Source organism: Leptodactylus fuscus, chromosome 2 (assembly GCF_031893055.1).
Source record: "Leptodactylus fuscus isolate aLepFus1 chromosome 2, aLepFus1.hap2, whole genome shotgun sequence".
Taxonomy (NCBI): Eukaryota; Metazoa; Chordata; class Amphibia; order Anura; family Leptodactylidae; genus Leptodactylus; species Leptodactylus fuscus.
Window position 1 is genome coordinate 188,232,956 of NC_134266.1, and position 23,028 is coordinate 188,255,983.

Below are 23,028 nucleotides of genomic sequence, written 5' to 3' on the forward strand. Positions count from 1 at the left end.
AAATAAATGTAAGATGAGAATGAATCTCATCTTTAAAATGAATCTAAAATTATCTTCATAGCCCATAAGAGACCAAAGATATGGGCATTAGAAGTAAGGACGTAGCATCTACGTCCTCGGCTAGACAAGTGACCCCTTGGGAGGATGTAGAGCTACGTCCTTGGCAGTGAAAGGGTTAAAGGAGAATAACCAACTAACTTTTTTCTCTTGAACACGACATTACCCCATATGTGCTGGTACACTGACGTATGGGCACATGGCAATGCTTGAAACAGAGCACTATTTGACTTTTGAAGGACAGATTTTCCTGGAATAGCTTTCAGGTACTATGTCCCATTTGTAGAGCCACTGAGGTGCTAAAACAGTGGAAACTCCCCCAAAGTGACCCTATTTTGTAAATTAGACTCCTCAAGGAATTTATCAAGAGGTATAATGAGTACTTTGACCTTACAGATTTTTCACAGAATTGGGCCATAAAAATGGAAAATTCCATTTTTATATGTAAAAACTTAAAATGTTTAATTTTTACAAGGGGTTAAAGGAGAAATGCCCCTCACAATTTGTTAAGCAATTTCTCCTGACTATAGAAATGACCCACATGTGGATATAAATTTCTGTATTGGCAAACAGCAGGGAAGGAGAACCATTGAGGTTTTCAGAGGGCAGATTCTGCTGGAATTGGTTTCAGGCCCCATGTCATATTGGCTGAGCCGCTGAGGTATAAGCGCAGTGGAAAGCCCCAATAAATGACCTCATTTTGGAAACTAGACCCCTCAAGGAATTTATCAAAGGCTATAGTCAGCATTTGGAACCCACAGCTGTTTGACCAATTTTACTACCAATGAGATGTGAAAATTACAAATTACTTTTATTACTGTAAAATGTTGTATTAAACTTATTTATCATTTTCACAAAAGGTTAAGGGCTAGTTCACACGGAGTTAACAAGTGTGCGCATTCTGGCACGTATACACGTGTCAGAATGTGAGTGCTCAAAACAAATCACATTCATTGTTGTATGGGTACATGGCAGAGCTTGGATTTAAAAGAGTGCTATTTGGCTTTTAGAGGGCAAATTTTTCTGGAATAGTTTTTGGGTGCCATGTCTCAATTGCAGAGCCCCTAAAGTACCAGAACTATGCAAACCCCAAAACATGACCCCATTTTGTAAACTACACCCCTCAAGGAATTTCTCAAGGGCTATACTGACCATTTTGATCCAACAGCTGTTTCATAGATTTATAAGTAACATACTGCCTTTATTCTGTGGGTTGGTATGACTACGGCAAGACCTCATTTATATTGTTTTTTAATGGGTTGCTAATTGTGCAGAATAAAATTCAATTTAGGGAAATAAATCAATTATTTTTGCATCGCCATCTTCTGAAAGGCATAACATTTTTATTTTTCTGTTGGCAGAGCTGGATGAGGGCTTATTTTTTGCAGGATGACCTTTGCTTTTTATTGGTACCATTTTAGTTTTCATCTGACCATTTGATTACTTTTTATTGAACATTTTGGGTGGCAAATGGGCGAACAATCATTATTTTGTGCGATTTTCTACGTTTTTTTTTTGTTGTCGTTCACCAGGCGGGTTAAATAATGTTTTAGTTTTATTGTACGGGTTTTTACGAACGCGGTAATACCAAATATGTATTTTTTTTCTATTTTTCTTTGTTACATAATAAAACTTTTTTTGTATGGTAAAATGAGATTTTTGTGGCTTTTTTTTTTTTTTTTTTTTTTTTTTATAAAACATACCATATATAAGTCGACCCGAGTATAAGCCAACCCCCCTAATTTTACCACAAAAAACTGGGAAAACTTATTGACTCTAGTATCAGCCTAATGCAGCAGCTGTTGGAAAATTTCAAAAATTAAAATGGTCGGAGTTTTTGGGTGCAGTAGGTGCTGGGAAAGGGGAGGGGGTGTTTTGGTTGTCTGTCTGCCCCTTCCCTGAGCTTGAGAACTCTTTTTTTCTTCCCCCACTTGGAATTCAGTCTGGCTGAATACAGGGTTCCTGCAGTGCTCCTATTAACCCCTTCCCGACAGAACAGGAGCACTGCAGATCCCCTATATTCAGTAGACCGGGCACTTTCAGACACAGGGATACCTAATGTCTATGTGTTTCACAGTAATTTTCTACTTTTGTATGCATTCTAGGGAAAGTAGTGATTTAGAAGTTTTTATTTATTTTTAAAGCTTTTTTTTTTTTTTGCACTATTTTATCGGAGATTCTATATATTGATATTGTGGCTGGTCATAGGCTCGAGTGTAAGCCGGGGGGGGGGGGGGGGGGGGGTGTTGGGCTTTTTCAGCACAAAAACTGTGCTGAAAAATTCAGCTTAAACATTTTTTCATTACCGTATTTTACGGACTATAAGGCGCACTGGACTATAAGGCGCATTGTCCATGAGCGCCTTATAGTCCGTCTCGGTTCATATATAAGGCGCACCGGACTATAAGCCGCAGTCCGGTGCGCATTATATGTTACTGAAAGCGGCGGCAGGCAGACTTTGCCAGCGGCCGCTTAACCCCCCGCGTGCCAGCCGCTTCTATTGGAAGCGCTCAGCAGGCGAGGAGGGGCTCTATCAGCAAAATCATGCTGATAGAGCCCAACCGTAAAAGTTAGATTAAACTACCCCCCCCCCCCCCCCCCCCCCGTTTTAAAATAAAAGCCTGAAACAGAATGTGAAACTTACCGAGTGGTGCAGGGTGGGCGGGCATTCAGGCCTCCTCTTCCTCCGATGTTCCGTCCTCCTCCTCCGCCGCTCGCTAACTGATAATGGCCTGGGCGCATGCGCAGTAGCCGTAGTAGAAGCATTATGATATTGCGCATGCGCCCAGGCCATTATCAGATCGCGAGCGCCGGAGGAAGTGGTCAGGACATCGGAGGAAGAGGAGGCCTGAATGCCCGCCCTGCACCGCTCGGTAAGTTTCACGTTCTGTTTCAGGCCGGCGTGACAGCAGGGCTGCCGGACACTTCCCATTCATTTCTATGGGAGCCGGCATGCCAGCGCTCCCCATAGAAATGAATGGACTGCTTTTTTCCATTCATTTCTATAGGAAGCGCTCGCATGCCGACTCCCATAGAAATGAATAGGAAGTGTCCGGCAGCCCTGCTGTAACGCCGGCGTGTACGGCTGTGATACACGCCGGCGTTCCGTAGTGTGAATGCCCCCTTACGGTGCCTTTTATGTATGTATGGAAGCGGCACGCAGACTTTGCCGCCGCTTCCATCCATATATAAGGCGCACCGGACTATAAGCCGCACTTACGATTTCTGAGGAAATCGTAGGTTTTTATGTGCGCCTTATAGTCCGGAAAATACGGTACTTTTATATTCCTGTCCCCATGGGGGATTGTAGCAGTGATTTTCTGATCACTGCTTCAATACATATACACTGTAATACACATGTATTGCAGTGTATAAGAAACTGTCAGCTTGTGCAGACGCACGGGCTGGCAGCCTCCATTCATGGAAGGATCAACCAGGTACATGGAGGGACACATGGAGTGCAGACCTGGGTCTACTGATCAGACCCTGTGCTGCCCATTAGAAACACTGGCACCCTCTCAAAATGTCACAGAGGGGGGCTGATCGGGCTGGAAATCATACTGAAACCCCTGAGATGCCGTGGTCATGTTTGATAGTGGCATCACAGGGGTTAACACCTGCGATTGGACCCGGTTTCGACCCCGGGTGTTACAGGACAGTGTCAGGCGTAACATACGGTTGACACCCACAGGGCACGGTGCGTACACAGTTTCTGTGTGCACACCATGCAGCCGCCGTAATACTGCGGCAGTTTGTGGGAAGTCTTTCCCGGCAGCACCGTACTATTATGGCGGATGTCAGGAAGGGGTTAATAGTCCTACCATGGAGAAATTCAGTGTGTTATAGCAGCATAGATAATACAATAATAATACAAGAAAAAACAACATACAAAAGCTCAGAATAGAAAATAAAAAAGATAGTAGGTGTCATAACAAAAAGAAAAAACTTCAGGATCATTTAATTCTCTGCGCGGAGTACTCTATGCTTAGCCTGGTGTTGATTATACAGCCTAACCGCGGCTGGGAGCAAGGACCTCTGATAGCCCACTTTATCACACTTGGGATGAAGCATTCGGTCTCTGACAGTACTGCCTAATGCTCTCACAGTCTCATGCATGGGATGGGAGTTATTCTCCAGCATGGAACGCTCCACGGACAGTATTCTTCTGTCACTCACCACCTTTACTGGGTTCAGGGGATTCTCCAGGACAGAGCGTTCCCTTCTAATCAGCTTGCCGAATCTATTTCTATCCCTGGCTGGTATGCTACTCCTCCACAGGCCACTCTGAAGAAGATGGCTAATACTACAATTTGGTAAGTAGTATCATTTTCCCAGATAACCCCAATATCTGCTTCCTTTGTGTAGGGTTTTAAAAGTATTAAAGGAGTATTCCCATGTACATAATTATTTAATTTGTAGATTATTAAAAGTTATACATTTTTGCAAATCTAAGTAATTAAACATTTTGCTGAGTTTTAAAGATTTTCTCTAAATATCTTGTGGTCACTGTCTGTTGTCTTGATTGGTTGCCAGTGGATACAACCACTAATGCAGAAACTTTCAAAGATCAGAAAATCAGCCATGATTTCTTTATTGTGGCCGGGATATCTTCTGATACATGTAGTGTCCCTGCCTGATAACCCAGCTACAATAAGAAAATAGCTGGGTTTCTGACAAGTCCCAAAACATAGAAAGTTTCTGCATTAGTGTTCGTATCCATTGGCAACCGATCAAGACAACAGACTATCACCACTAAGATAGTTAGAGAAAATCTTTAAAACTTTGCAGAATTTTTAATTACTTATATTTGCAAAAATGTTTAACTTTTAATTATCTACAAATATTGATATGATTATGTTCATGGGAATACCCCTTTAATGAATGTTTTTCTGATGGTCCAGAGTAGCGATATGGCTCAGCAAAAAGGGCACAAAGACTGCAGCATACTCTGCCGCTTCTTGGTCTCTGACAGCTTCAGACATAAAATCTCCCGGCATTTTCTGCTGGCACAATGTCTGTACAGAATTTGGTGTTTTTACATTAAGCATTATATAATAATTTGATTGCAGGGAAAACTAATCTTATAAACCTGCGATCCCCAAGAAATGCTGCATCACTCTGCTAACGCACTTTTACTGCTATACTAGCCTCTGCCCGTGACTTTGCCTGTGTGTTGTTGGAATTGATGGTTCGCCATTAAATATGGCAAACTACCAATTTGGATTAAAGGGGTTTTCCCATCTCATTGTGTATGGAGTTGCTTGTGCACAATGGACTTAGTGTTATCTTTGTGTTTACATAGAGAGATAACAGACCTGGCTTTATCAGCAAACTCCAATTAGCTGAGATACTGCTGCTGGCAAGAGCAGTTTAATATAATATATGAACATAAATTCATAATCGTCCTGATGCCATATCATATACCGGGATAAAAAGTAGTCTATGTGTTAATTGAGGTTACAAACTATCTATGTGCCAAATTTCATCCAAATCCGTTCATCCGTTTTTGCATGATTGAGTAACAAACATACAAGCTTTCATATAATATTAGTAGGATAGGATAGGATTCGTAGGATAGATAGGATAGGATAAGCCCAATATAAAAGTCATGCATCTAGATCGAAATGTTAGATTGTTACAAAAATCAGCATGCAGTTGTGTCAGGCAGATGTATACAAATAATTACAGGTGTGGATTAATGACTATCTGTAAAACACTGCAGAATTTGTTGATGTTATATAAGTGAAATAAAATTTAGATTGGCTAGACACTGGATTTTGGCACAGGTAGGGAAAGTACAAAAATTACTTTCCCAGCTATTCTATAAAAATACTCTAAAAGACAACTTTTGGGTAGTATACCTCTTTGTGAGGGATTGTGGACTGATAGACATGCCTCTACGATAGATTTAAAATTTTGCACAGTTGACAGACTTTGAGAGGGGAACATCACTGGACTAAGTCATCTAGGCTATTCTGTTAGGAGGCATTGGAAGCAGTGGTTACATGAGGGCACATGCACATAGAAAAACAGTCTTCGAACAACCCAGACAGATCACTAGTAGAGAAAATTGTTTGATTTGCTTCAAAACGTTTCCTTGTCCACCATCCAGACATAGGTGGCTTTTTCATTATGTACCTCTGTCTTGGCCACAGGGAACGGAATTTGTCGTCACAGTACCCATTATTTGTCCTGCCATTGACAGACTCTTTAATTTATTGTTAAAGACAGTACGATTCCATTCTGTAGTTCTGTAGTCTGGTTCTGTTATAGTGGACTTGTGGTGAGTGCTTTAATCCTGCCTTTGTTGTTGAGCAATGTACCAAATCCTGGTGTGATAATTTGGGGAGCAATTGCATATGACAGTGGCATAATATAGTAGTGATGTACAATACTTATGATTTACTAGAAATCTAATATAAATGCAGATCAGATAATATGCACATGCTTGTAGAGAACAGACTTAGTGTTATAGTATGTGTGTTTACATAGAGAGAACCGACAGGACTTTATCAGCAAACTGAAATTAGCTGAACTGGTTGTCCTGCTGGCAGAGCAATGAATGAGGTCACTTGTTCTATCACACAGATCTGTGGTTATGGTAACACTGTGCAAACAATGGGAGGAATAAGTTCACATAGCAGGCAAACAAAGCAGCATTTCTAAAGCAATATATTGTCTTCAATTTACATAAGTTACCAGTATAGATAGGATCCTTGAGATGGGAATACTCCTTTAAGCCCTAATATGGCTCTGTGAGCAAAAATATGAAATAATATATATAAATTTATTTCCATTTGGACTGAATTGAATTCCTGGGACTTTGGGAAGAAGATAGATTGGGTAATAGGGTTTTACCCCTCAAGGTATTTTCTTCATTCTTGGTATTTGAAAGAATTTCCCAGACAACTGTTTACTTGGGATACACTCTTTCCAAAAGGTGCTGCAGCCCAGAAGTACAGTATATCCTCTTTATAAAATTATGTTCAAAAGTGAAGATTATACATTTAAGTAGAAATAAGAAACAAGTGCTGGAAAAGAAAGAATGTGTAATTGTAAAAATGTTATCGACTTTGAGTTTAAAATAGAATGATTAATAATTATATTATACAATTATTGGATGCAGAACTTGTTGCATATTTACTTTCATAGGAATTAAAGGGGCTCTATCAGCAAAATCATGCTGATAGAGCCCCACATATGCATGAATAGCCTTTATAAAGGCTATTCAGGCACCGCTAAAGTTATATTAAACTACCCCCCAGTTTTAAAATAATACCCTAAAAAAGAATGTGATCAACTTACCCATCGTGCATGGTGGGCGGGCACATGGCAAATGGCCTGGGCGCATGCGCAGTAGCATGCTGCTTCTACTACGGCTACTGCGCAGGCGCCCAGGCCATTTTTTTAGCAATGTCAGTTCGCGACTTAGACGGGACCGAGGGCGTCGCAGGAAGAGGAGGCGTGGATGAAGAAGACGGCGGACCCTGAATACCCGCCCACTGTGCACGATGGGTTAGTTGATCACATTCTTTTTTAGGGTATTATTTTAAAACTGGGGGTAGTTTAATATAACTTTATCGGTGCCTGAATAGCCTTTTTAAAGGCTATTCACGCATATGTGGGGCTCTATCAGCATGATTTTGCTGATAGAGCCCCTTTAATTCACTAGGCTGTTTTTTTTTTTTTTTTTTTGTTTTTTTTTTTTCTTTCCTGAAGTCAAGGAGCTTTAACCTTATTTTACATGAATTTTGGATGAAGCTGCATTGAAAAATGGAAATTTATCACAGCTGTTCTGTATCAGAGGGACTTCAGTTCATTTATTCTGAATGTCAAAAAATCTATCATGTGAATACCCCCATTTTAATGCAGACCTGTAACCATTTAAAATAAATAAATAAAAAAAATGGCATCACACTGTCAGGAACAACATTCATGTGAATATAAGCTTGCATACTGCTTTTGTAAACATTGACTAATTTTTGGTGATCCATAATACTTAAAGGGTGTTGGCCACTTTCAGACTAATATTGACAAACAAATGTACAATAAAAAGATATACAATTTTCCAATATACTTTCTGTATCAATTCCTCACGGTTTTCTAGATTTTGGCTCGCTGTCATTCATTCTGTTACTTCTAGGGGCCGCTCATAGTCACAGCAGACAGCTGCCTGGTAATCAGCTGTACACCTATGTGCTCGTCACATGACCATGGACCGTAAATCACATGACCATGGTCAGAGTTTTGTCCTCTAGAACAGGGGTAGGGAACGTACGGCTCTCCAGCTGTTGCAAAACTACAACTCCCAGCATGCCTACTTGCTCTGCTGTTCTTAGAACTCCCATGGAAGTGAATGGAGCATGCTGGGAGTTGTAGTTTCACAGCAGCTGGAGAGCCGAAGGTTCCCTACCCCTGCTCTAGAAGTAACAGAATGAATGATAGCAAGCCAAAATCTAGAAAACCGTAAGGAATTGATACAGAAAGTATATTGGAAAATTGTATATCTTTCTATTGTACATTTGTTTGTCAATATTGGTCTGAAAGTGGCCAACCCCTTTAATTAAGGCTAAGGCTCCAAATAGCGAGCTGCAGCCAAAAAGTGCTGCTGAAAAGACTGCGCCAGAAATAAAGTCTGCAGAGTTTGCTGCTGTGGACTTTCTGCCTCAATTATACCTATATGGAAAACGCCAGTGTTTCCATAGATATAATTGTCATACTGTGATTAACAAAAATGTGCGAAATTTTGAAATCACAGTATTTCCATTGCAGATTTTTTTCTGCAATGTGTGGATGTACTTGGCCAAAATCCCATCCGTTTTGTAGGGAATGTAAAACACTGCGTTTTCGCAATATGGCGTCCGGCCCAAAGATTTATTTAATTATGTGGTGCTGTGCGTTGGCTGCCATTGTTATGGTGCTTTCTTTGTTTTGGGGTTGCCGAGAACCTATGCTGCACCCAATAGACTAAGGACCCACTATAAAGTGGGTGACTTCAAGTGGTTAGTGGGCATGTACATCGTGATCAATGTATATACCCTAACTACCTGTTGTTCATATATTATTGTTATTTATTTATTTATAGAATTTGCTTAGAATTTTAGATCAATGTATAATACTGGAGTGTGTGGGCCATGTCATTGTGGGTTTTTTTTTTTTTTCTCCCAACATATTTTTATGATGCTCCCTAAGTTAGATCCATAAGACTAAACTATTCTTTGCTGTCTATAATTACAAGATCTTCAATATTTAAACATTAATAAAGTTATAGTTAGAAGCCTTCTTTATAACTTGTCATGTTTTCCACCGGAAATCCTAGATGATGTATTTGTTATTTAGGTGCATATGAAGGACTGACTTGCAGGAATTTGCCCACATTAATGTGGCTCTTCAGAGGCATTGTATTTAATTGGAGAGCGTGTGGTACTATAACAGGACACTAAAGGGAATTATTTAGCTTCAGCGATGGTGCCGCCTGGGAATTCTGGACTAATCAAGTGTCATGTGTGTTAGCTGTGAGGATGGAGGGAATTATGACCATTATGACATGTTAGCACATGCCTGTATTACAAGTGGACAGGCAATGAGTTAATCATGAAGTATATTATCTGGCTCCTGCTGCTTCATTATCTGCATTTCAGTATTGGTTCTGTCCTTGCTGATTCATAAAGCAGGTGTATGGTAAAGAGGGAGAAGTGGAACAATTATATCCTAATCAAACAGTCTATAGAGAGACCCCCATTCCATATACTGTTTGAGACGTGTTTTACAAAATATATTGGGGAAATGGGTAGTAAAGGCATGTGTATCTGGAATGCTCATGTGTAACACAATATATCTTATTCATGTTTTGCACCAATTTTCTGTTTAGACTAAATTTTATTTTAAGCATTTAGACACCTTTTTTGGCACATAAAGTTATTTCGACCTCTCTATATATGCTTATCCGAATGTTTTCTCATAGAGAATAAGGGTAGTGAAGGCATCTAGATACACCCCCTTTATTACACATTTTGCAGATTTCAAAGCAGGTGCCAAACGTGTTTGTTTAATACATATATATATGTGTGCGTATGTATATATATAAAAATGTCTAAATTTCAGAGCTCGTTTTGAAAAGGCAGGTTGTTAATCTGAATGTGCTGTACAGCTGGAGCTTAAGACATCTCCTTGATGTATCTTCCACAGAGATTTCAATGACATAGAAGACAAATGATAAATTTACTAAATTCTGTTCACACTTTGCATTGCTTTTATGCTGATTTCCATGTGGGGACACATTGTGTTTTTGCATTTAAATTCTTTTAGGAATTTTTTAAAGTAAGTTTAGTGAAAAAACAAAAAACTCTTAACAACTGTAGGGTTTGTCCTTTTCCCCTTCTATTTGTCTCAAGGCCTGCTTACATTTTTTTGAAAAACCCATGCTTTAAATGAATGTATAGATTTTTTTTTTTTGGCCAGACTAGCAGTAGTCTGTTCTTCCAGTCTAATAGCAGAGTTCAGAAAAAATGTCACTGGTTGTTATTTTGTCTGAGAAGCTCTGCAGATAGTGCTGATGTGGTGTTCAACAAAGAAGGAGTGCCCCTTTGACATCACAGAAGTTTGCTAGGAGATCAGGCAGCTCTGAGTTCTAAAAAGGACCCAGCTGCACGGACATATTATCTGCACCTATGTTAATATGCCCTAAAAGTAACTTTGAGATCAAAGTTTCTATTTGGGATACCAGCGCATGATATGAAATAAAGTGGAATTTAATTAAAATAGCTACAGTTTCAGTTTTTGCATGCTATACAATTTACAAATGTATTTTTATTTCTTTTTCTTGGTAGACTAAAAAGTTATTAACCAAAATTAAATTTTTCTGCATTATCTGATAGAGGCCAAAATTGTCTCCGGAAACGTGACACTACAGATTTGCTCTTTTATATATTGTTTTTACCTATATTGTATTTCTAGGATGATTTCTGTATGACTTGTTTAAATGAAATATAGATTGAAGAAATTGAACTTTTTTTTTAATTTTGAGAAGTCTTTAGGGTCCATTCACATGGAGGAAAATGACGCTTTATTTGGTGCTGAATTATCAGCGCTGAAAAATAAAGCATCCCATTGACTTCAATGGGTGCTGCTAGCTTCTTCTTCTTCTTCTTCTTCTTTTTTTTTTTTTTTTTTCCCCCGCTAGTGGAAAAAAAAGCTAGCAGAACTCATTTAAATCAATGGGAGGAAGCCTTCACACGGAGTTTGCGCTCCACTCATTCTGAACGTAAACTTGTTCAGAATGAGCGGCGTTAAAACAGATCCCATTAATTTCTATGGGTGTTGCCATACGCGTGCTCCCCATTGAAATCAATGGGAGGCTTTTTTACCTATTGCTTTCAATGTGATATGCGCGTATCCCGGCACCCATAGAAATCAATGGGAACTATTTTAACGCCGCTCATTATGAACGAGTTTATGTTCAGAATGAGCGGAGCGTAAACTACGTGTGAAGGCTCCCGGAGGCTTTATTTTTTTCCAGCGCTGAAACTTCAGCACAAATAAAGCGTCATTTTCCTCCATGTGAATAGACCCTTACTTGAGACATAGTTCAATTCTTATTTTTATGATTTGTGGTTATGTGCTATGCTGATGTATATAGATGATGGATAGTCTGCTGTCCCCAGAAATTTAATTGAGAACAAGGTTAAAGACAGTCCAGGCGAGCTCCCAGTATTAATAAATTGTTATATTTTGCTAATTTGATATATATTTGTTTATTTATTTATAAATTTATATTATTATTTATTGTTTTTATAGTGGAACCGCTTTGTATTGTGAAACAGTGTATGTTGTCATTACTCTTTGTTTTTAGGAATCAAAATCAATTAATAGCATTTTTGTCTATACATGTAATATATAAGACACACACACACAATATATATATATATATATATGTGTGTGTGAAATTAGATATGTTACATTTTATTTACTATATTACTTTATTTACTTTTGTAGCTTTCTATATATTTCAAATGTTAAAATTCAGGAGAAATTAATTTGTGCATGTTTTAGAACAGATAAATAATATTATATCCTCTTATAAAAAAGCATTGTTGCCAATGTTTCCTGCTTTGTACACTGATGGTAATTACTTTTGCTGTGAGCATCTGTCAATGCAAGATTTTTGTCTCTTCAGGTTCATGTGAAAATGGCGGATGAAGCTGTCTGTGTTGGCCCTGCTCCCACTAGCAAAAGCTACCTCAACATGGATGCCATCATGGAAGCCATTAGGAAAACTGGGGCCCAAGCTGTGAGTCTGAATGGCTCTATCTGCCGCAGCTGTTTCAGATATAGAAGGCAGAATAGCCAGAATTTGTATTAAAAAAAAAATACCAGAAAGGAACTGAATATTCTATTCTTGTTTGGTTCATGTCACATGAGTTAAATGTGGCCGAAATCTCTACTGGAAATCAAAGGCTTTTGAAGCATCTGGCAAGGCTGGTGGCAGTTCCTGCAGGTGGCTGCTGGATTCAGAAATCACACCAGGGAGCAGCTTCAGTTCATTCCCAAATATGCTGGAGGGAAAAATCCCAATTAGCTTTAACCCTTTCCACGTCACTTTAATTCCTTTTCTTTGCTGAGTGGTAACAATGAATAAATGAGGATAAATCATTTCATTCATTTTCAATATACGCCTTTTACCACACCGTTAAAATAAATGATATATATAATCTTATATGATATATCATAATGTTGTAATCTTATAAATTTATTTATATGCACATTTGTTTCCTTCATGTGCACAAAATTATATTTTTTGAATAGTTGATTTGGTTGAATTGCAGACAAAATTTTTCTGAAAATATGGAAATTAGAACTATTGCTTTGTATTTTTTTTGTAGATAAATGTATATATAGATATATATTTTTCAATTTGGCTTCAGTTGGCTTAAATCTTTTCGGATATGGTGGGGTTAAGAATTTAATCTAAGCATTGACCGAATGCCTATTATGATAACACCCTCTGTTTTTATTTTCCAGGTCCACCCAGGATATGGGTTTCTTTCTGAAAACAAAGAATTTGCTCGACGTCTGGTAAGTCGAGCTGTATTGTAGTGTCTAATGAATCTTTAGGATAAGCAGCAGAATGGCATGGCGTAGTGGCTGCATTCAGCAGTGAAAGGTGTCTGATTATGTCCATGGCTAAAAGCAAAGTTAAGGCCCATTTATAGCTTAACCTGCCCTCATTACTGTATATTGTTCTATTAATAACATGAAAAGTGAAATTGCCACGAAAGTGTTCTAATGCTAGGTTTTATTCAGTGTGTGTCTATTTTTTTAATAACTTACACATTCTGTTAGCCTGTATACATGTGCTGTATTTTAACAATTTCTTCTTTTTTTTTTTAATACTACAACTCTTTGAAGATTTACTTCTCTTAGTTGTATTTATTTATTTATTTATTGGCTTTTAATTTTCAATTTTTTCTTTTGTTCAGTTGGTATTTTACACCAAATATCTTTCCTCCTTGCATTTCCCTTTTTGTGCGTTCATCTGTTAGAATGCATTTTGGTAAATACTCTTTTGTGTTTTTTTATGATACTCCCGTCCCTCATATAACTGGCAAGTGAGTTGACAGAACATAGAATGGCATTAATATATGTGATACAGCATCCAAAATTACATATTTGTTTCAAGAGGCAGATTAAGACACTAATGGTTTTTGACAAGATTTCTTAAGTGGTTCTTGATCCAAGAACTACATATGGGAAATTATCCAAAATAATATCTGTTTTGTAGGGTTAACAGCCTATTACACTTGTATAAACTGAGACATTAGGGGGTAAAATGAATGATCTTTAGGTCACTAGTGGTCACTGACATAGCAAAAAAAAAAAAATTGGGAATTTTTTTTTCTTGCATAATGACTGGTATAGCGGTATTGCAGAAAAAAATTGTTTTATATCTTTTTGTTTTCAACTGGTTATTTCAAAATTGAGAGACTGAAATTTCTAGTTTGGCATAGGGTTAGTTTTGGAAACGTATGAAAAATATCATTCAATTGTCTCTTTTTGTCTGTGTGACACTTTTTTTTTACATTTTTTTTTAAAATACTAACATATTGAAATGTTATGGAAATATGTTTTTAACATTGTATAGCCAAAAAGCGTATGAAAGGTTCTTGTTGAAATTCTGTTCCGGTTTCTGAAAAGTATAGATGTACGGCATAGATCCCAATAAAATGGTGTGTGTTTGCAAGGTTTCCGTTTTTGTCTGCCTGAATTAAAAAAAAAAAAAAAAAAGTGTATGCTCTGAATCACTTATGCATTGGGGTTCCGCGGAAGGGGGTTGCCGAGGAAGGAGGAGAGGCAGGGAGAACCGCGGGAGGGGATGCCGTGGTAGGAGGGGGAAGGAGGGAGTGGGGTACGCGAGAGGTGGGGCTGGGTGCCAGGGGGGCAGGAGTCCTGGGGAGATAGAGTGGAAGAGGGGGGCCATGGGAGAGGTGGGGCTGGGGGTTCCTCAGGAGGGGGACCATGGGAGAGGGGGGGTTGGGGGCTGCCGTGGGGCTTGGGGGTTCCTCAGAAGGGGGGCCCGGAGGTAGGCGCAGGGGTCGCCGTGGGAACGGAGGCCAGGTGTGGGGGGATGCCACGGAAGGGGGGGGGAAGGTCAGAGTTCGGTGTGGAGGCCGCGGGAAGGGGGGCCAGGGATGGGTGCTGGGGCCGCCAAGGGAGGGTGGGGGGCGGGAGGGAAGAAGGGGGTGCTGCGGTAGGGGGGTGGCCTAGGCACGGCGTACCATAACCAGCGAAAATTGCCTACATGTACGCTGCTCAGCGCCAACGCTGACCCGCAGATGAAGTCGCGGGAAAATGCTAGTCAAACCATAAACTTGGCAATTTACCTTGGTTTCTTTTATAACCAAAAAATTCAATAAAGTGTGAATATAGCCAGAATTATGACACTATTGTTTTAAAACATCAGAACTGAGCATAAAGATGTAAACTTCTATTTCTCTGCCTCTTTTTATTTTATTTTTTTTTACCAAAAAAAAAAAAGTTGCAAACTATCCCTTGCCACTTTCTGAAAATTTGAAGTGCGACTGTGGGTCCATCTGCCCTGCCCATTAAGCAGATCCCCAGCTGAAAACGGTGACTTGATCAGAAGAGGATTAATTTGTGCTCTTTGCAGTATTTCCACTAGATTGTTTGCCAGTTTCCACAATTGTCTACTAGAGATGAGCGAACACTCTTCGGATCAGCCGATCCGAACAGCACGCACCCATAGAAATGAATAGAAGCACCTGTGACGCCGGCCGCCGGCAAAGTCAGGGTCACAGGTGCTTCCATTCATTTCTATGGGTGTGTGCTGTTCGGATCGGCTGATCCGAACAGTGTTCGCTCATCTCTATTGTCTACGTGTTTCAGAAACAAACAGTATAACCAAGATAATCTCTGGTTTTAACTCCCTAGGTAGCAGCTAATTGTAGCCTTTCACCCCTTCCATCCAACAGTTTTTATTTTTTAGCTGCCATAGATTTATGAGGGCTTGTTTTTTGCAAAACATGTTGTATTTTTAAGATCAATAGTTTGCGGTACATATAATGTATTTTTGGAATAGGGAAATACAATACAACCAGCAATTCGGGCATTGCTTTATCTTTTCCTTTACAGTGTTTACATTGTGATATAATAATTAATTTATTACCTAGAATAACAATATTTGGGGGTAATTCAGTTATCTCCACTACAAAACTATAGGATAGGTTTATGCTCTTGTTGGCCTGGTTTTAAATTAGGTGCGTTGGTATTCCGTCTAGGGGAGTCCGTATGGGCACCCCCCAAATGGAATACCAAATGCAATTTCAAGCGATGTGCAGTAAAAGCACACGGATCCCCATAGACGATAATGGCATCCAAGTGCTTGCCGCCAGATCTCCGCACAGAACATGGGGACAGGAAAGTAGTTTACAATCTACTTTCCTGTCCGCATGATTCGTGCGGGCAGCGTGCGGCAAGCACATGGACCCCATTTTTGTACCAAATTCTGAGGCAGCCACCACATCAAAATCCGGTCCAAAAAACTCCTGTGTGAACCTGGCCCAAGGGTATACTTTCAGAGCTTTTTGCAGGCTGATCTTTGAGCGTGGAATCTGCCTCAAATAAACACCTCCCATCCATTCCAATGGGAGTCAGTCAGTTTTTTTCCTCTAGCTGTTTTTTTTATGGAGGTACTTTCATTACGACAGTCGGCAGGAGAAACCTGTATCTACTGCCCGCTGTCCCCAAGCCCTTATACCTTGTAATAGGGTCTAGAATGGAGCTGTTCCTGGTAGATATGCTGTGACAGGAAGGGGTGGAGATTCTCTGAGGAAGGGGTGGGGTTTTGTATTACAGTTCTGTACACTATGAAGGTAATCTGAGCAGAGCCCATGAGATGGTGAACAGAGAGAGGTAGTAAAGTATGGGACTGCATGATAGAAAGGGGAGAGAAGTGGTGTGCTTACATGGGACTGCATTATGGAAGGGGCAATGGAGAGAAGAGTGATGCTTTTACATGGGACTGCATGATGAAAGGTTCAAAGGGGGGAGAAGTGATGGTTTTAGGCTGAGGCCCACATTGCTAGAACACTGCTTTTTAGTTGCAGATTTTTCAACTTTTTTTTTTTTTTTTTTTTTTTTTGAGCCAAAGCCAAGAATGGCAATAAAAGGAATGGGAAATATATAGGAAGCTCTTATACTCTCAATTCACTACTGACAGCAAAATCTGCAACATTGTGTTTCCAATGTGAGGACTCATCCATACATGAGTCTGCATGATAGAAGTGGAGAGAGAAGGGATTTTTTTCTTTTTCTCTCTTTTTCTTCATGGGACTGTATATTGGAAGGAATTGAAGGGAGGAGAATGATGAATTTACATGGTACTGTATCATGGAGGATGTGAGGAAGGAGAGTTGTTTGGAGGACTTACTTATAGTAAATACAGAATACCCAGAGACCATGAACCTACTTGCAGTAACTAGCAAGTCCTCCCTCCACCAACTCCGTTCTAGACAGTTTACTAGTGAGGTGAATAGATTGGAGTTGCTAGAGTGAGAACTTATCATGAGCAACTCCATTCTAGATGCAACCCTAGCGGAAGCAGGGATCGGTAATCATCTCTGCTGTCTTCACACTAGAAGGCTATTAAGCAGGCAGCAATGACGACTGCCAAAACCTGCTGCTTAGTCAGGGCTTGGGGACAGCGAGCAGGAGAAGAATGTTTCTCCCAGCCACTGTTAATGTTAATTATGTGTGGGGCAGTAGGGGCACTAATGGCGAATTATACTGGTGGGGGAGGGGAGACCTATGAGGATACTATGAGGAGGCACAATAATGGGACATTATACTGTGTGGGGGTACTGTTAGCGACCCCTCACAGTATAATACTCCTTAATGCCCCCACCCACAGTATAATGCCATGCTGCCCCCACACAGTTTAATGCCACCTTAGCCCCCAGAACAGTGTAATGCTACGTTAGTTCCACCCCACACACAATATAACATTAGTTGCCTAATTTGTCATGTTTACACCTTGGGTTAACCTTATAGTTACACACGTCTTTTAGTCTGAAAAGTAACGTAAATACTGGCCGTGTTCAGCTCAGACCTTTACTTGACGGGGGACCTTTACTAAAAGTAGTTGAGTAGCCTTACTCTGTTTCCCTCTGCATCCCATCATGCCTCTTTGACCATCATGGTAAATGATGACAACTTATGGTTTTCGAGTAGAAATTTGTAAAAAGAAAAAAAAAAGCCTGATGACAACTGATGCATTTTCGCATCAGTTGTAATGACTAAAGGATGAAAAAATTGATACTGATGGAACTGATGAATGGGCTGCTTTTTTCACTACGAGCGCTCCCATTGAAGTGAATGGGATGTGCTCGCGTGTACGGCTAGCTCTGCTCATTCATTTCTATAGGGAGCGCTCGTATGCCGCCTCCCATAGAAATGAATGGAACTGCTTTATACGCCGCTGATTCTGAACGTGTTTTACGTTCAGAATAAGCTGCCGTATATGTAGTGTGAACTCACCCTAAGGGTGCATTCACACTAAGTATACACTGAGCTGATTCTGCCGGTATACGTGCGTTCCCTATAGAAATGAATGGGCTGCTTATCACATTGAAACCAATAGGGGAAAAATCAGCCCATTAATTTCAATGGAGAGCGCTCGTATGCCATCTCTCATAGAAATGAATGGGATCTGCTTTGTACGCGCTGATTCTGAACGTGTTTTACGTTCAGAATCAGCTCAGCGTATACTTAGTGTGAATGCACCCTAAGTGTAAAAGTAAAGATGCGCTTGAAGTCTTATGTTAAGGATAAAAACTATTTATTCAAACAGACACGTTAGGCGTTTTGAGTTTCTTTGTACCAAGTGTGAGTCTTGGTTAGCCCCGAGAAATCTTCCTGTTTAGAATATTTAGTTGTGTAAAGTTGCTGGTGAGGACTGATGACTTGTTCTGATCCTCTTTTGCTTCAGTAAACTCAGACCTCTACAACATACAATGGCATTCAATTGTTCAATTCAAGCCTTTTCCCCCTATCCAGTTTCTTTGGGAATTAGGACAGAAACCCCTGGGCGGACAGCAGGCACTAGCGGGAATGCCGCGTAAGTTGTAATATTGCAGTCCTACCACTGCACAGTGTACAGAGCTGTCTTTTTCCAGCTATATACACTGTGCGAAGAACTGTTGCTTTAGGGTGCATGCACACTGAGTAACGCCGGGCGTGTATCACAGCCATACACGCCGGCATTACAGCAGACTGCCGAACACTTTCCATTCACTTCAATGGGAGCGCTCGTAACAGCGGCGTTTACGAGCGCTCCCATTGAAGTGAATGGGAAGTGTTCGGCAGCCCTGCTGTAACTCCGGCGTGTACGGCTCTCATACACGCCCGGCGTTACGTAGTGTGCATGCACCCTTATAGTGCGCATTTTGACCCTAAAGCTGTTTTACAGATTTTTCTAACATTGGGACATGAAAAATGATGTGTTTTCCTGTAAATTAGCCTCAAATTTTTCATTTTCACAAGGAGATAAAAATTCCCCCAAAGTTTGTTACACAATTCTCCTGAACACAGGAATACCCTCCATGTTGTTTCAAACTGCTGTATGGGTACATGGTGTGGCTTACAATGGAAAAAGCACTATTTAGCTTTTGGAGAGTGGAATTTGCAGGAATAGTTTTCAGGTGTCATGTCGCATTTGCAGAGTCTCTCAAGTACCAGTACAGTGGAAACCGCGAAAAAGTGACCCCACTTTGGAAACTACACAGATTCTATTAACTTTGGGATGTAAAATGAAAAATTTACTTTTTTTCCAAATAAAATGTCCATTTAACACCATATTTTTAATTTTTAGGTGGTCAAGAAAAAAACCCAATAGTGACATTGGCTCCAAAACCCAGCAATCTAAATCTGTAGTCCAAAAACACATACCGTGTTTCCCCGAAAATAAGACAGTGTCTTATATTAAATTACTGTCCTAAATATAGGGCCTCTCTTATTTTCGGGGGACGTCTTATGACAACCGGTAGTCATGCTGGCACTTCCTTAGTGGTATAGTTTCCAAAATGGGCTCACATGTCAGGGGGTTCCACCATACTGGACATTAATTTTTTCTTTTTTTTATGAATATATTTGGATACCTGCAAACTGCCAGAAATAAAAAAAAAAAAAAAAAAAAAAAGTGCACCAATTGTGGTTACAACAACTTGCTTCTCTGTATGCAAGTCTGATCACTCAGCATTTGATATTCTAACTATCTTGTATATGAAAACAGAGTTATAATTTGGGAGCTTTTATATGTTTGTCAGGCAGTAGTACAAGTTTAAATATGAAATGGCAGATAAAATGTAATAGGAATTGGACATGGCACAGTCTTATAGTACCCAACACAATATTTTATTCTCATCAGTGCAGGTGCAGGTTTGAAAGAATTGTGTTAAAGTAATGTCCCACAATATGAGAGTAATAATGTGCCAAAAGCTTAGTGTTGCCTTCAATTAACACATGGTGGGCTCAGTTTGCATTTAATCCCACTTGGGTGAGCAAGTGATTATCTGCTTGTTCTTCATATACCTAATGAGTCAAGGAAAAATCCTTGGGTTGTGTAGGGAATAAAATATCATTATGCATATCCTGCTCATTATAGCTTTCCATAGGTGTGTACCTGTGTTTTGTATTTTTTTTGTTTTAAACAATTATGCTCCAAAAATGTTGCTTTTGTAAATGAAATTCACATAGAAAATGCCCAAAAATGCTCTTTTTAAAGCGTACCAAAACTTTTGGTTGACTTTTCAGAATATACTGCCATGTATTTGTAAGTTAGGGGCAAAACTATTTCTGATTTATATCTAAAAAATATAGCTGCCCCTGCTGTGTTTGAGAGGGCGTGCCGAGCTGGTACCTCTGAAAGGCCTTATTTCAGCTATATACACACACGTAATATGTTAACATGGCCTAAGGAACTCTGCAAACAGATCTCACCCAGTCAGTGGCAGATGATATAGTCCCATGCAGCTATGTCTTCCACATGTCACTTTCTGGGTGTGAGACACCGTACAAAATTACAATGCAATGGTATCACACCCCTGCTTTGATGCACATACTGAACTTTGCAGTTCCCCTCCACCTGTCGGAGATGTCTATAATCACTGGAAACATTGTATCATATTTTTTGGTCTTTGATCCGACCTTTTTGGACGGTGGTGAAGGAGTTGACTGATGACCTCTTTTTCAAAGGTGTTCCCCTGCACCCGCCTACCTATGTGCTTAACCTTCCTCCCAGGCATCTAGGTTATTAAAACAGCCAAACTCTTCGGGTGCATTCACACTGAGTAAACGCTAGCTTATTCTGAACGTAAAACACGTTCAGAATAAGCGGCGTCTAAAGCAGCTCCATTCATTTCTATGGGAGCGGGGATACGAGCGCTCCCCATAGAAATGAATGGGCTGCTTCTTTCACTCCGTGCAGTCCCATTGAAGTGAATGGGGAGTGCCGGCGTGTACGCTCCGGCATGAGCAGAGCTTGCCGTATACGCCGGCACTTCCCATTCACTTCAATGGGACTGCACGGAGTGAAAGAAGCAGCCCATTCATTTCTATGGGGAGCGCTCGTATCCCCGCTCCCATAGAAATGAATGGAGCTGCTTTAGACGCCGCTTATTCTGAACGTGTTTTACGTTCAGAATAAGCTAGCGTTTACTCAGTGTGAATTCACCCTTCCTCTACCTATGAACTGCCTCCAAAACCCTTGTAGCTCTTCATTGGAAAGTGTCCATCCCCTTGTGGGGCTCACATGAAGGATGTCTGCAGCTTGGAATTCTTGACTGATGCCCTTAAAGGCACAATAGATGCTTTTCAATCTATTTGGTCTCCATGGGATACTGACTGTATCCTGCAAGGTCTCTGACTGCTCCTCCCTTCACTAACTTCCTCCCTTCTTTGTAACTCCCTTTGTCTTTTATCTCCCTGGTTTGCTGGTTTTCTTTTATCTGTCCTTTAGATTTATTTATTGCTTATTACTTATACTCTCCTGGGACTGTTCTGGCCTGTGACTGAGGTCCTGTGTCCAGGGTTCTATGCTGGGACCATGTAATGACTAAACCCCATGTGACTGCTGAGGCCCAATCACAGGCCCCAGCATTGACGTTTAGTGTGCATGTTCATAGTCGCAGGCAGAAGATGCCCAGGAGAGGTGAAGTAAGAGGAGTATAAGTGCTTATTTTCCGTCACCTCCCCTGGGCTTCCAATTTATTGTACTCTGGGGTCTGAGGCGACCCCAGTGTATAATAACACCGAATCTAGTGCCAAACCTCTTAAATCCTCATCAAATTTCATGAGGTTTGCATGAAGTTGATCAGGGTGGACTCTTTGGAAGCGTCATACTGTTTAGGGCCACTGTGGGAATTATATTTTACTTTGTGGGGCCACTGTGAAGCATATTGTGCTGTGTGTAGTCCTTTTACTATTTACATCCCATCCCATCTGTTTTATCGCAGACATGATGATATTACAGGCTGTAATTGCATTGTACGGTCAATGTAAATAGTGAAGGGGCAAGGATGCAAAAGCAATACGGTCCCTTGAAATAGTTGTTCAGCAGGGGCTCTGGTTGTTAGTCACCCCTCCCCCACTGATCTCTTAGGTATTAGACTGTTGGGACCCCACAGATCAGATGATTACCAGAACATGCAGTTCCCCGTATTACTGTATCTCCATGCTGGCCACTGCATTTCTCAATCAACATATTCTTAACCGCAGTGGTCGGTACTATAGTTGTATCCCTCTCAAGAGATAACGCTGCAACACCCATAACAGTCGCTGTCAAGAGTACACTGTAGAAAGGGGGCCCCGGGAAAAGTTTTGCATCAGGGCCCACATGAGTTTTGTTACACCACTGGTATATTTTATACAGTAATTCTACAAATTTCTGAGGTGAAATCCTCCCCCTCAGCAGTCAGGCTGTTACAGTGATTTGGTAGTTGACCAAAGGTGTACTCTTTTGACGGCAGCTACAGTACAGATATTGAAATTTGGATGTTCTGTTGTCTTCATCTCTGCTGCTTTTATATATGAAGCGCTTCTGGTACACTTCAATATGAATGTGATTTCTATTGTTACTGCATAGTTCTATTCAATAAATGGTATAGCTTTTTAGGCTGGGTATCATAAACTGGTAGAGATCACTTTGACATAGATTAATTTAATATGTAAGTGGAAGATTCTTTGTATGTTTTATGGTAATTTCCACTAAGCAATAACATGCAAATACCATACCAACATAATTGGAACTTGCTTCTAGTTTCATATCTTTAACAGTTATAAATATTCATTACAATGTGGGGGTCAATTAAATGGCAGTCTTAATGTATTATGTCATATTATGTGAATTTTCCAGGTCACAAGTTTGTTGTTTGCATCTGTGGGCTTATAAAATATGAATAT

At 40.2% G+C, this 23,028-nt stretch overlaps 1 protein-coding gene across 1 annotated transcript in view; it reads left to right on the forward strand.

Moving 5' to 3' along the window:
* Positions 1-23,028, forward strand: part of PCCA (propionyl-CoA carboxylase subunit alpha) — a 360,616-nt gene that overhangs the window by 47,857 nt on the left and 289,731 nt on the right. The window contains exons 5-6 of the mRNA XM_075265336.1: positions 12,233-12,346; positions 13,078-13,131. Of these exons, the coding sequence (XP_075121437.1) occupies positions 12,233-12,346; positions 13,078-13,131 (168 nt within the window). The remainder of the gene's footprint in view (positions 1-12,232; positions 12,347-13,077; positions 13,132-23,028) is intronic.